The sequence below is a fragment of the Bombus impatiens genome, unplaced genomic scaffold (genome assembly GCF_000188095.3).
Source record: "Bombus impatiens unplaced genomic scaffold, BIMP_2.2 scf_0389, whole genome shotgun sequence".
Classification (NCBI taxonomy): Eukaryota; Metazoa; Arthropoda; class Insecta; order Hymenoptera; family Apidae; genus Bombus; species Bombus impatiens.
The window spans coordinates 530592-546641 of NT_176808.1; the positions used below are offsets into that span (position 1 = coordinate 530592).

General features: G+C 37.2%; 1 protein-coding gene across 2 annotated transcripts in view; it reads left to right on the forward strand.

Annotated features, from left to right (window-relative positions):
- LOC100742752 (semaphorin-1A-like) overlaps positions 1 to 16050 on the forward strand; it is a 388591-nt gene that overhangs the window by 312729 nt on the left and 59812 nt on the right. For both annotated transcript variants that reach the window (XM_024368161.2, XM_024368160.2), the window contains exon 6: positions 6371 to 6458. In XM_024368161.2, the coding sequence (XP_024223929.1) occupies positions 6371 to 6458 (88 nt within the window). The remainder of the gene's footprint in view (positions 1 to 6370; positions 6459 to 16050) is intronic.

Below are 16050 nucleotides of genomic sequence, written 5' to 3' on the forward strand. Positions count from 1 at the left end.
TGTCATCAACGAATCCGATAGTCCCGTGTCCTTAGACACACCCACCCCTAGTCTTCCTCAGACATAGTATCGCCAGAAAACTCACTTATTCTGTATCCTTAGAATAGTCAACATATCTTTACCGGTCTCTACCCTTATAACAGTCGCGCACTTAACGTATCGGTGTAACTAAGTCTTACATAACGAGGTTGGAGTGAATTGTGATTTATGTTAATTCAGTGTGTATTCCGTTGTGATCGCTGAATTCATACTAAAGTTTAATTAAAAGAAAATTAATAGTTGCGTTACGACTCAGCCACTTTATTTCATCATTCTTCAACCCTTAAGTTTACGTGACACCGTGACTGTGGCTACGTTTAGCGACCAGATGTGTTGCTTCGAGCCCAAGCCGGCTCTGTCAAGCATACACTGCGGCACATCTAATGAACGCACGCTAGTGGGGATATCGATGGGCAACGAAGGAAAGAATCCTTTCGATCTGAAACAAAAAGGACATTCTACCCCGAGCCGCGAAGCTCGAATGGTGAAAAGAAACGAGTCGGCTATTTTCGAGAGATCGGTCAATCGTCGCTGTTGTTAATCGTTGTCAAGCATTAACTATCGTTAACTGTTAATTGTTATTCAACCGTTGTTAATTGTTAATTGTCGTTGAACCGTTGTTAATTGTTAACTGTCATTCAACCGTTGTTAATCGTTCATTGTTATCGAGTGATATAGTCTAATAAACGTTATTGGTTGTTGAACATATTTGAGTGTACCTTCAGTACCTATTACACCATACCACTTCATATCTTTTCGTCTGTCCGTGCAAATATTCCGTTAAACTCTAAATTATAGCGGACAAATAGAAAATCAATTAGAAATTCGTTAAATCGGCAACTTTCTTAGACTTTTAAGCAATGCTCGCAAAATTTCCTCACTAACCCTAATACTCGCTAAAATATGCGTTTACTCGTGGCTCGTGTATGTTCAACGCGAATGATTTGTAACTGTAAAAGAAACAATCGAAGCAGTTCGATAGCGTTCGACTTTCGCCAAAATTATCCCAACCTTTCCAACAAAAGGGACGAATTATTGGCCGAACGTGCGGATTTTCTCTCAACTCGCCGGTTCACCGGTGCTCGGTATACGTCACCGGAAATACAAATACGAAAAAGGTCGAAGCGAGATGGGAATAAAGCGCTTGGCGAAACGGGCCAATCTCGACAACGCTTCTTCACGTGCACACAATGTATCGATTGTGCGCAGCTAAGCAGTGCCACTGGATGTCGGCGATTTTTCCCATTTTCTCCTTCTTCTCTTTTTTTTTCTTTTTGTTTTTCTGACCATGTATATTAGTAGTAGTTGCTGGCTACGTGTACGTATACGTGACCACGTGTATCTTACTGGTACAAGTAAGGAATTGGGGAACGGGGCGATGAGAGTGGACTGGAGCTGTTTCGTGTACACAATTTGACTCGATCTCTTTACAATCGTTTTTTATGAGATTTTTACAATTCGTTTCCCATCATTCGATGATATCGACGAAATAGCGCTATTCGTTCTTAGTAGTTATAAATAATAAATAATAAAATAGATACAACGATAATTTATATTAAACCACGTTATAACAAATAGGCAAATTTAAATAATGGACCAAGTAAGGACCCGTCTTTTACAACGATGCATCATTATACAAACATGAAACCTTATCTGTCGAACGTTGTGATCTTTATTTTGATAGAAGAAAATGGATCATACGTAATTCGATAAAATAATATAAAACGGAAAATGTTGTGCATCCATTATTTCCTCATAAAACGAAAGAAACTTTGCGGACGACCTAATATCTATAGATCAATTAAACGGAATATATATTGGGATGGAAACTAAGTGATTGCGGATTTTATCAATATCACCTAATAACAAAATCTGCAATCTCTCAGTTACCAACCCAGTACATATATGTATCGTGTAAAAATTGAAAATAAACATTTAATATTTATTATTATCGTTCGGAGGAATAAATATTTGCTGCACGATTCAATATTTAAAGCAAAAAATATTCCTTCTTGTCAGGTAGCAAAATACGTCGGTGAGAAAATAGTTCCCCGAGAGAAAGGCGGGCAATGAATAATAGAATAATCCTGTTTTCTATGCTGAGAATGTATGATTTCGATAATAGCAGTTGTGAATTCGACAAGCTCCTACATATTCATTTACCTATTCTCAATTACTATTCTTGCATTCCATTAAAGCAATTATTTACGAATACTATCCGAAAAAACGATACTCGAATAAGATAACAGTTACTTCCACATGCTATCATTCGTGTCAAAGTAATAAATGCGTTACACTTGATTAAACGATCGAGTAATTCTTTAACTTTCGCTATGGTGCATAAGTTAACAAAATAATTTGGAGATTTTATTATCGCTTAGGGGTTTTATCGGACAGTGCTTCGCCAAATTTAGCGATGGCTCGCGATATTTTCATATTTTGACGCACGGTTTCACCTCTTAAAGCATAGATGTTCAAGATACTATTGTTCTAGTACTCTCAAGTGCTATATTTTCCTGAACCTTCAAGTCCTATAAAAATATAACACATTGTAGAGCAATCTTAAACGCTCTTCTTACTCTACACTGTAAATTATGTTGAAATTACATTCTCCATCGAAACAATAATATCTATACAGGATATAACTAAAACTGACGATGAAGATTCGCTACTGTACTTTATTCGTTTTAGCACTTTGACTGCCACGCCGAAATCACATGTTTCACTCAGGAAGCCATGGCAGTATTTTTATTATTCAAAGTATATAATGGCAAAATAATAATAAATTGCTGATGTACGACAACATTCTTCCCCAATGGACCTATCTTATTGGTGGTCACGGGTGACCATCGTGTCGCCTTGGTAACAGTTGATAGCGACATATTATGACAAGGCTTCGTTTATTTCAACAAACCATTCGCATTCGTTATTTTATTGTAAGCAAAACGTGCAGAATATATTGTTGAAACGTGTAGAAGATATTAGGCTGAAATGGTAGAGGTCCGCAAAGAAAATTATGTTTGTGATAAACCAATGGTAATGGTAGATTACAACAGAGGAAAATGTGCTGTAGATTTATCAGATCAAATGATAGCATATTCTACACCACATGGAAGAACCCTCGAGTGGTATATAAAATTAGCTTTAGAGTTATTGTTAAATACATCAATTTCAAACGCGATGATACTCTATAAACAAGCAACAAAAACAAAAATCAAGATATCAGATTTTAGAATGGCACTCGTAATGCACCTTACACAGTTTCATTCACCGGAACCGTAAAATATATTTATTCGACAAATATTGCGACACGAAATGCAGAAGAAAGAAGGACAAGCGTACCTGGTAGGAAAATTTTGCAGAGTGTTATAAAAAAAAGTCACACAGTTAGGATCAAAAATTGCTAAGAATCGGACCAAAAAGGTGACCACCTATTGTCCAGATTGTATCGATGAGCCACATTTATGTTTAAAGTGTTTTAACGCAGTGACCGTTAGATGCAAGATTTGTTCTCATTTTTTTTATTGATGTTCTAATAAAAATGTTTAATTGTTCAATGGGCCACTTTTTATTTCAAAGTATCTTCTATTTATCGATTATATTCAAAATACCCTAACTGTCAATTTCCATTCAATTTTTACAATTGTAAGAAGTTCAAGCGCTCCGGTCACCAATGACCAACGTGATAATCAAAGTGTTAAGGACAAGGGAATGTCGCACACTAACTCGAAACCGTACAAATCTGCACTAAATTCTCGTTTTTCATTTCATTGAAAACCTATGAAATTCCGGTCATAGATTCTTCAATCCATAGACTAACTTATGATACGCATAAATCTTATTATATTTATATTAGAATGAATTAGATTCTATGACTCCAGAAACTCCTAAAACTCTAACGTTTCCAATTCTAACAGATTATTAACTATCAGGTTTTTAACAATTTCAGGCTACTGTGACTACTTGTACGAACATAACTTCTTTAAATGATATAAACGCTTCTTATTCGCGTTGAAATTTTATTGGCTGTCACGGGTTGAAATATATTTTCAAATAATCAAATTATCGAGTGTTACATGTTTCGGAATAGAATTTTTGAACATTTTCAACAAGAGCAATCTGCGAAACGTCGGTACGAATCGTATATTTGTACGAAATGAAATCATTCCTATCAATTTTAAACGTTTTCACGATACTCGGACACGAACAAAGAGTTATCGATACGGTGTAAAAAAAATTTGTTTTTTCACGAATCACCGCGAAGATAAGTTAAAATTTCGCGCGGATTTTTCAGCATTCTGCATTCACAGAAACAAATAACATTCGCTCCGAGGTAAATTAGAAATCTATCAACGGCCAAAATGGCACGTGGAAACGTTTGAATTCTTCGAACGTGAACTGTCATCGCGTGTTAACTGTGCGTTGCTTTCGCAAGTATAATAAGATACAAATTATTCCAAACAATAATTCCGTGTATTATCGTCGAAATAACGCTAATATCGTTTGTACGTATAATATCCAATGTTCGTTGCGATATTTCGCGTTTATTTGCTCGTTCTAATCGCAGTCGTATTGTATTGTAACTTCTGATGTTTAATGACACACCGTTGCGTCGCGTTGCGTTGCCTCGTGGCAACCAATAACTCAATGAGAGAAAAGCTATAGAAAATTACCTTGGTTTCGTTATAACAAAACGTGCACGAACGTTAAAGGACAAATATCTAAAGAAAATTTTGAAAAGTGTAAGATTCTCTCTTTCGTCGACGTTCGCTAGAAGAAGAAGCGACCTTATAATAGCAAAAAGTTCAGGAACGGTCTAGCGCTAGAGAAGAAACGCGCATAACGAGATAATCCTTTTGCGAGGCAGCGAGATGGTGAAAGAAATGTAGTTACAGAGTAAATTGCAAGGTGAAATTTGAAGCCAGTGGGGGAATTCGCGTCGTGAAGTTGTAATTGCGCGATATTGTTCCTTCAAATTAAAAAGATTCGGATGCGAAAGGTAAACAAATTTAATCTTTGCGCTGTCTTCTCTCTTTCCCCTTTTGCGGTGTTCTCTGTAGATTCGTTTCTCTCGATGGATATCTTTCTGCAAAGTTTTATTAATATTTCTACCGTACGAATAATAACAGAGTTATGCGTTAAAACGAAGTAGGACGAGGGTCGAGTCGAGTTTCACATGAATATCGTCGTTCTTTATTGGTTGATTTTTTTGATTAGAAATCAGATTGGAAAAGGCCACTTTACTGGAGAAAATTTCTGTCAAAGAAATTTCCCTGGGGTACTAACCAAGGTATGTAGCTTGGACCAGAGTTAACTACACGAAACACTTCATATACTGTGCGCTCGACTTCGATTAATAGTTAGGTGGTACATTGAATCGAATTGATCGAATTGGCGTTAACTAATACGATTGTGCTCATAGTATAGAATTCGAGGCAGCTGGTAAGTTGGTTTCTCCAACTTAATCGAATTCGGTTCTTAAAACGTTGTTACGCGGTATACGTTGCGAACAATTCTACAAAAGTGCACTGCCTTTCGATTCTTCCCGCGTTCCCTAAAAACTGGATCGATGTTAATAGATTAAACTTTCCTTAATAATATAATAAACAACGTGTACGAAAGAACCGAAGGTAATTTTGAAATGTTCAAAGTCGAACACAGTCGTATTTTTGAAAAAGCTTGCAAAAGCTTGAAAACCAGCCACTGTTTTTTGTATATTCCATACCAACGAACTAACGAACAAACAATAAAACTGTACGAAACAAGCTCTTTACGCTTCATTAGGAAGTTGGAAATGCTACATGAAATATTCATTTCTCCGGGCCAGCATCCTAATTTCTTGATATGCAAAACAGAGCGACTTCGTTAAAAGAAAACGGAAAAAAAAAGAAACGAAAGGGAAGGAAGACAGGAACCGCGGCTAAACATTGTACGCGCGTTGCTGCACCTCGCCGAAAAATAAGGTCGTTTTCTAAACAGGAAATACGATTCCTTGGAATTGCGTGACTCGCCCTCTATCTTCATTTTTCTATTCCTGGCGGTTTACTTCCGATCACGGCGTAAGCATGGAACGGCTATGAAAATCTGTAAAATGTAATAAAAACGCTGATCCGTAACGTTCATCGCGAACGTTTCTGTAATTACAAGGGAAAAAAGGTGTTTGGAGCGGCCAGTGGAAGTTAATGAAGCGATCAAGACGTTAAGTCGTCGTAGAAGTTGGCGTACATGCAACGCTGTTAACTACCGCGAAATACGATTGTTGACCACCGAACGAAAAGGTGCGAGTTTCTCACGCGATTTCTAACGTTGATACTTGCGATTCGTGTTTCAGGATGGAGCGTACGCGCAGGAAAGCGATATGGATGGGCTGGGACTGTGCCCTTACGATCCACGGCACAACAGCACTGCGGTGTTCGTCGGTGAGTTAGAATCAAATATATCTTCTTATTTATTTGCAGTGAAATATCGCGTAGAAATAAAAATGAAATGCGATAGGTGGTCGCGGAAAATCCTTGTCGTATTGTTATCTAGCAATGGAATTTATTTTACGGATCTGCCTACGTAATGTGCCTTCTACGGTATGTAGATTGTTTCGAGCTTATTCGAGAATTTCAAGGGTTTTGCAAAGCGTAACAAGAATTTTGACAAAACGTCTATAAGTTTACCGGGAACGATTCATGGAAAATGATGGTAGAGGCAAGCGAACGACGAGAAACGAAGGTTAGCATCGAAAATGAATATGGAAATCAGCAGTTGTCCGAGAAGGGAACGGTTGAACTATTTTAGGGTTGCCGTGCGACGATACGATCGTTTTGCGTAACAATTTCGCTGGGTTTCGCGATCACGGAGAACGATAAGAAAATACCTTTTTATGCATAAAAGGGGGGCACGTTTTAAAGGAGTTTGTTCTTCTGGGAATTTCAAGAGCTTACGGCAAAGTAGGTAACTTTCTTTCCGTTGAATCGCGTTTCGTACGAGAAGGCATACATCGCCTTTCTAAACGTCTACCGAATTAAAAAGATTATCGTATCGCCGATATTAGAACTATGCTTTTCTAGGCTCAGTTTAGTATGTCGTCTGCTCTGTGAGAATTTCAATGAAAAATCTGTACGTTGATCCTATCGTTTGCTCCTGTTGAGGTATAATAAATTAATTGCTTTATTCGCACACAACATCCGAAGACCTCGATAACTTTCTTACACGCACGCTTCTTGTCAAACGGACTATTCTAGATGCTTTTAACAGCTACCAACAGTCTTTTGTTTCAACTAAGTCTGAACGTCCTCTGACGCTTACACACCCATTCACATGTACAGTGTAAATGTATCATCTACCTAACAGCTCCAAACCAAAGCAAATCAAAATCAAATTAACGATGTAAGAGAGATAAAAAGTAACAAACTTTTGATTTTATCGGTGTGGATAAATGTTCGTCAAACGCTTAGCTTCCCTTCGAACTGTCTGTTTGGCAAACGGTTAAAGAAGTCGAAGGTTCTTCAGCCAAGGACTTCAGACGGTGACACAGTCCTCCGAGTGTGAAGCGTGTTCTTTGAGAAGAATGTTTCGATGTTTCGTCAGCATCGTACTTATTGTTAGTTTCATCAGGACTCTGAGAATTCGCCGATACTGTATAATGTATAAGATCTCTTGGATGCCTAACGAAGTTAGCTACGATACTGGCGAAACTTGAGAACAGTGTTCCAAAAGGGTATAGGGTTTACACCCGTAAACCTCTAACAATTTTAACTACAAGAACCCTAAGGATCTCGTTTAAAGAAAATTCAATTGTACCATCGAATAGCTATATATTCTGTCGAATCGTGTTAGTTGCAGTTCGCTCGCTGTATAAATAAGTATCTCTCTCGCGATACTTACTCCATGACCTGAGAGACGACATTTCGAAATTCCATGGTTACGATTTTTATTGCAATTATTTTACTACGAACGAGAGAAACTACGGGAAACTGTACACGGTGACGTACAAAGTAATTTTGTTCTCGAAAATATGTTTTAGAAAAATCGTTTGCTTTTAGAAAAATCACTCGACGTGACGCGTTACGAGGCCAACAAAACGTTTTTGCCTCGTAGTGCATAGGCAAAAATTGCTGCAAAACTTTCTGATTACCGATTGCATATTTAACGAAACACGTAGTCGCTGATTTGAGAAGCGGACGGTCGCATGGCTTTGACGACGGAAGCAAAGAGCCACGGTTGCTCTCTCTCTCTCTCTCTCTCTCTCTCTCTCTCTCTCTCTCTCTCTCTCTCTCTCTCTCTCTCTCTCTCTCTCTCTCTCTCTCTCTCTCTCTCTCTCTCTCTCTCTCTCTCTCTCTCTCTCTCTCTCTCTCTCTCTCTCTCTCTCTCTCTCTCTCTCTCTCTCTCTCTCTCTCTCTCTCTCTCTCTCTCTCTCTCTCTCTCTCTCTCTCTCTCTCTCTCTCTCTCTCTCTCTCTCTCTCTCTCTCTCTCTCTCTCTCTCTCTCTCTCTCTCTCTCTCTCTCTCTCTCTCTCTCTCTCTCTCTCTCTCTCTCTCTCTCTCTCTCTCTCTCTCTCTCTCTCTCTCTCTCTCTCTCTCTCTCTCTCTCTCTCTCTCTCTCTCTCTCTCTCTCTCTCTCTCTCTCTCTCTCTCTCTCTCTCTCTCTCTCTCTCTCTCTCTCTCTTTCTCTTTCGAATGACTCGTCGCTCTACACGCGCATACATACGTATAAATACGCGGATGGAGCACAGTGACCGAGTCACGAATCACTTCTGGCTTTTGACACGTGTACGCGTGAAACCCGCTGCTGCCACGCGGTACATGCAACAACACGCTGCCTCTTCGCGAGTTTGATAAACACGCTGGACTCGTCATCTCTGCCGTCACACCGAATTTCCCTGAAACAGTGTACGATCGTTTACGAAATGGTCTACAACGCTCTGCTTTACGGATTTTTCGCGTGATTATGAACGTCGGGTCTTATCGGCAGATATAGCGTCATGGTTAAAGTACGGTATGGAAATCGTGGTTAAAAGCGAGTTTCATCGAAGCACAGGCATATCGAGTATAAAAGAAAATATTTAATAACTCTTATTAGCTTTAATGATTTTGAAGTTGGTGAAAGAGATATGTATTTTGCTTATAATGCACGAAAGGACGGAAATAAAAATTGCGTTAAACGAGTAGGTATGCGATAGAAATAATCGGCGATTTTACGTAAGCAGTGTTTTATTGGAAAAGAGGATTGCTCATTGCTTCATTACCGCAGAAACGATGCATCTGATTCGAGAATGTGTTCATGCCATGACGTAGGTGGTATAACGCGTGTAAAACGAACTGAAATGAAATGTAATTTATTATTAAATCGTTCAAAGAGAATTCTTCTGCGTCGATTGGAATATTTTGCTAACAGTGATTCTTTAATTAACCTTGTTACAAGGAAATCCTATCATTTATTTCGAAACTCGGGGAATCGAATTTTTGTTGACGTGCAAATTTTCCTCGACTTTTGCCGATATCCTTTTCGAGAAGCAGACACAATGAATATTTGAACAAAATATATATTACTTGATAAAGTAGTAATTCTACAGAAATGTACTTTAACTTCTGCTTAAATCTCGTCATGAGCTTCCCAACAGCTCGATAGTTTTCCCAATACGGTGGAAGTTGTTAATATTAATACGATTCTTATCTTTCGTTTAAGCTGGATATTCTCTGTAGCGAAGCTGGCATAAAAATATTCTTCGTTAATTTCTAAACGCCAAGAATCCTTGTTCTCCAGCGAATCCTCGACGTTACGTAATCGATTGAATTAATCCGATAATAATTTTAATCAATTATAATAAACAATTTTAATAAGAAGACTCGCATATAGCGATTGGCATTTGGAGTGACAATTAAGTTAAGAGAAATAAAAAGACGCAGAATTTTTGACAAAGTTATTTGAACAACACAGAAATGCATAATACGCGTATGTGACGCTTGGACGTAATCGACAGCCGTCCATCACGCGCTACCACCGTTTTGTTTAACAAGTTGCGTATCCCGCGTTCGGCTAATTTATGCTAAACGAACTGTTCTTATCGCTGTGAATAAATAACGCGTCTCGACGCTGCCTACATTTTGCGAATCTACAACGATTCGTTCTCGTCGGAGCGCGATCGCGACTGTAACTGAGTTTTCAGAGCGTAACAAATACCGCGATTATCCCTTTTTTCTTGCTGTTCGCTTGTTATTCCCGATATTTCTCTAAATCCCGTAGTTACTTTTTCTGTTTGATATATCATACACACAGGAAAAAGAGAAACTTTTATGTTAAACATCGCATAAAAATACAGCGCGTTATTTTCCTAGTTTTATTCCAGAGCCGAAGATATCTCTCCTTTAAACGACGATAAATCTGTAGAGAACTTGTGTAGAGGATGTTTGATCGTGAAATTTATTAGACGAGATTGCTCGTTGTTGAAACCTTCAAATATACTTAAAACAATTAAATAAATTAGTATACCGACAATATTCGCTGAGATGATTCGAATTGTCCAGTAGCTCATGTGCCGATACAAATCTTAACAGCCTGATTCTTCGGTTTCGTTATCAAACGATATCTCATGGCATAGGTTGTGCGTAATTCGCTTATAAAATTATGTAAGGTTGTGCGAAACGTTTCTTTCGTTTCATAAGGTGATAATAGATGAGCAATAATTTCTGTTTTATATTATTTTATTGTATTAGGTGTACTCCAGTTCGTTCTATTTCTATTATTACGTTCGTGCATAATTCAATAAATTAATATAAAACAAAAAACATTATGCGTCTATTGTTTCCTTACTTTCTCGGACAACCTAATAATATCTTCCCTAGATCTTGTGAATAGAATGTTATATAAAAAATACGAGATAGATAGTAATAATTGTAATTAATAAATAATCATATATATGAGTATTTATAATTATAAGTAATAACAAATATTAGTAATAATCGAACAAATTCGGTTCGAAAAACACGCAATCTTGCTTGGAAGTTATTATAGTATATATTATAATAGAAGATACTACGGTAGAAGAGATTGCGTTATTTACGCGTTCAGTCTTTCCTATCGTTAATAAGGCAAACGTGTATGCGAATGTGTCGGCCATATCGAACATGTGGCGTCAATGAGCTCCAACAAAGGAGAAATATGCGGAAGTACAGTGTGGTTGCATCGTTCGTGGCATATCGATATCTTGCGTGAAAGTCATGTCACGAACGAACACGTACGAAGAAGTCGCTGACTGTGAGGCTTTTATAAAGAAACATAGGAAAATGGTGAAAAAGATGAGCCGAATTCATTAGATTTATCAAGCTACGTTCTCTGGACGTAAGTTTCTTTTTAACCGTAACAACGTTTCTTTAAAACGCGGCTGCAAAATCTACTTTATCTCTGCTGTCTTATGCTACGATGCTTTGTAGTTCGTACGCGGTAAGTCCTGTTTGTAGACATACGAAGACAGTCACGAACGTAGCTTCAGAGTTTCCATTTTCTTTCCTGAAATATATCTTACTTTATGCCTGTAAAATTAACCTACGCGATTACCTCGATTCCACCAGCCGCCGTTATTTCAACCACAAGCAAAGAGCCTCGATTTTTTAACACTAGAACTACCGACATTTGAGACGTAGGTATCTCTAGCAAAACCATTCGAAATGATTTTAAAAAATACGTAGTAGTAGAATATTTTTATATTTATTGATTTATTATTATCTTACAAAAGGAACTCCATGTCGTGAGATCATGAAAACTATATAATAACGACTATAATAATAACAATAAGTACAATAATAGTACCAAAATCTTTGATAACAAGAATATTAAAATAAATTTCCTTTTGTAAATACAAGAAGTATAATATAATAATGTAATAATAAGCGTAATAAACGTAATAGAATAAATGAAATACGAATATAACTTAAATTATTAGGCACAAAAGTTATCATTCGTCACATTTCTCACAAACGTAAAGGTTCTCCTGCGTGCATTTTCCGCATACATATTTTTTACAAAGATTGCAAATGATGATGATCTTATTATTATTACAGTACCCTATCTGACACTATTTGCGCGAATAAGGTGAGTTCTTTGACTGAGTACTTTGGATCTCAGATGCTCTTTGTTCTATCCGTGATTTTTCATTGTCAGCGGCAAGTTCATCTGCTAATTGAAACGTAAAATCTTTTCTGGATATCTGCTCACTGTGATTTCCTTATTATAAAATCCAGGAACCTATGTCAGCTAAATCTAAAATATTAAAGCAATGTTCTTGCCGTGTGTTTAGTACCCTTATCTCACAGGAATACAAAATGCCGATCAATTAATCGTTTCCTTGATCATCTGGCTCAATTATCACGTTTTGTATGAAGCCAGCAGCAGTCTTAGTACGTATGAACGAGCATGTACATGCAACATAGTGAGTGAGGATTATTTACAAGGATGTTGTCTCCCGGGAAAAATCGAACACGAAAGGAAATACGAATCGGTGCAGCGTATATCGCTATTAATATTACCATCCGAAAATGATAAGAATTATACCAACTTCGTTAACTTGATGGATAATATAATTTTGTTACTTGCGTATACTAAATACTTGCAATTTGTTAGTGTCTGTAAAAATGTTGTAAATATACCGGTGGATCGTGTCATGTTGTACACTATGATAAGAGATACGAGAATACATGTGATCGTGAGTTACGAGCGATATGAAAATAACGAAGAAAATTAGAAGGGAAATTTCAAAAGCAATTTGTATGTTAGGCATTAACCAAAAACGAACGTTTGTGATGAATAAACCAGGTAGCAATGTAATGCAAAATATGCAGAAACATCATGTATCTTGTATTCTATACAACGACAATACTGTCAATTTGTCACGACCACCTAATGACAAAATCCGCAATCACTTAGTTGCCAACCCAATACAAACGATATAACAATCGACAATGTATATCGCGTTCAATGAATTAGATTTTCAACGAACGAAATCTATGTGATATGATACGATCTTTTGTTTTCTAAAAAATTGTCCACGATTTCGATATTTTCAAGCCGTATACGAGGAGGAGTTTGAAGGAAAAGTCTTCCAAGTCAGAAAATCTTTAATTTGAACAAATTTTGGACGAGATTAAACTTGGTAGAGAAATATATCTAACATCTACAATGTATTATACCAACATGTTTGTAAAGGTTTAAAAATTTATAACGAAATCCTCTACGTAAATACAGGTGGCACGTAGATATAGTTTCCTGGAGCTATGAGAAGTTTAGACAAAAATTACTCTCGTACCACCTTGCATCGGATTCTTAGGATAAATACGTTGTTCGAATCTCGGCTGTTTGCCCATAGCATAAATACATAGATGAAATTTCACAAACGGAATAGATGACTCTTGTAGATGTGAAACGACCTGGTACGTTTAATGAAAATTGCACTATTTTTTCAACCCATTCGAATCGCGTGCAAACGGCAAGCGCGAGCGGCAAATTTAAATATTATTCCAAATGTAAGTGAAGTTTTCACGGTAACGAAGTTATTCACGGCCAACAATTACGAGTTTTCGCGTGGAAAATTCCGAAAAGCCTAGAAAGCGTCGCTTTAAACCGGAGGACCGCGAACTTCCGCCGAGAGACGCGATGATATTTTGTAAAGCGCTCGAGTCTACTAGACTAAAAGTTTTTCCACTGTCTTTTTTTTTTTTTTTTTTACCTGTTTCAATCTAATTTTTAAGATTAAGGTATTCTTAACCGCGCACTCTTTCGTTCGTACGCGATAGGTAAACGACCAGCCACCGAACCTGTAAAATACAACTTCACAGTAACTACAGATACAAAGGAAAAGATATCTAAAGTCCCTGGACGCGGATAATAGCCTAATGCTAGTTTTCGTTTCGATAGTTCTGTATCGTGTATATCTTGTTTACAAGTAATACATCTTAATTTTTGCATTTAACCAACGCGATAGGCGGAGGCTGGCGCACATAAAACTAGCTTGCGTGACTGAATCGCATGTTAGGCGACCTACTCCAGAAAAAGAAAAGATACGGAGCCCAGTGTAATTCAGCCACAATGTACGACAAAGAAATATGCAGAAGCGTGACGCGGTTGTATCATCGTCGCACGATACGTAGTTCGTCACGCGGGATACCCGCGAATTTTTCCATCCTCTTCACAGGCCAACGTCTTCTGAGATTATTAAATTACCCTTCGAAAATTTCCCTGCTAATTACCTGCCCTGTGCTCTGTTTTCCTACGGCCGCTTTAAACATCGTTCTCGTATCAATGAGAAAATCGAAGATAGGAAGGAAAATGCAAATTCTACGAAACTGTATGGAATTACCTTCAATTTTTGTCCTCATGTTCCATTTACGGTTTTCTACATACACGTGTACGTGCAAACACGTTATTAAACAATTTGAATATGTATATGGTAACTCGCATAATTATATATATTTCTAGGAAATCTCAACTATCTTAAAATAATGTTGCGTCCGAGCTACGAGATGATAGTGGAATTTAGATGATAAGAGAAAAGTCTTGAGATACGTGTACGTTTAGCGAAACGAACGCTATTGTACAATATTATTTAACATTTAATAAATTTTGAAGATTTTTCTGGTGATTCGTGGTCGAGGCTAGTAGCTATCGCTTTGGACGAAGCTACTTTTCATATTGGTAGTTTATTATGTTAATTAATTAACGTTGTCATTCTTCTACATTATTTTTATGTACTTTGGTTAATTACACTGCGATGAATATTTCAGTTAATAACGTGTTAACATGGATTTTGTTATAATATTTTTAGAGGAATACTGTATATTTATTAGTACATTTTCATATACGGTGATAGAGCGAACTGATTTATGAATATACGATGTACGATGATGGATTTGCTCTCAAAAAATCTGTACTATTACACAGGAAAAGACGTATGGTTTCACTTAGAGAGATACAGGTAATCTTGATTGGCTGGAAGAAAAATTACTTTTAAAAAAGATTATCGCTAAACCTCATTCGACGCCGTACGGAACCGCCAACTTTCGCCTACAATGTTTTCTTGTATTTTTAGCAACAAAGAAGATAATTAGATGTCCTGATTTTGATAGATCGCTCTTTATATAGGATTGTTGGAAAATATGATAAACCGAAGCTATTTTCAAAGTATAAATTGCAAATGCAGACTTTCTCTGCAAGGTGAGAGGTAACTTTCGTTAGAAATAGTCCCCAGACTCGAGTACACAGCGTGTAAATTATGGATTATGCAGAGTCAGATAATTTGTCTATCCGTGTCAACGTAATTTAGATATTTCATTTTTTAAACTTGCTACACCAAGCGCGGCGATATCATTTTTAATCGTAAGCTATCGCTTCAGTTCATTTCATAAAACGACGATATAACGACGTTTATTAAACTTCGTCCAATATTATTCCACCAAAGTATCCTAATTTCTTCCGCGAAGCTTATCCCGAAAATAGACGTTCAATTAACTCGACTATCGAGTGATATCTTTTTTACAACTCGTATCTAACCGACGTATTTTTAATCCGTTTTTCCAATGCAAATCACCAACATCGTAGACTATACGTTATTTTCAATATAGAATACGGTATTTAGAACGCGAGTTGAGGAACCGTCCGAACATGACGCGTTCAACGTAATCTTGATATGACGTAAATTTCAAACGTTCTAGAAACGGTAAATAGCAGATAAATTCGAAAATTACAGTTGGAAAAACTCGGCGACCACAAAGTGACGCTAATTTCATCACAAGCCGCGAGAGAAGTCATCCTACGCGTACTAAAACTCCGTTTGACCGCATAACCAAACGATCACCGTCAGCGTTCGCTTGTCACCAGGTTTTCTTATTTCATTGTGTTATATGAAAGAAGAGTCTCTGTTTCCTGGTTCAGTTTCGTACGACGAGCCAAGAATGGAGGAGAGCACGTATTTTCTGCGTAAATTTTCATTATTCGATTTATTTTCCCAAACTGAAAGAGGTGATTTAAATTAAAG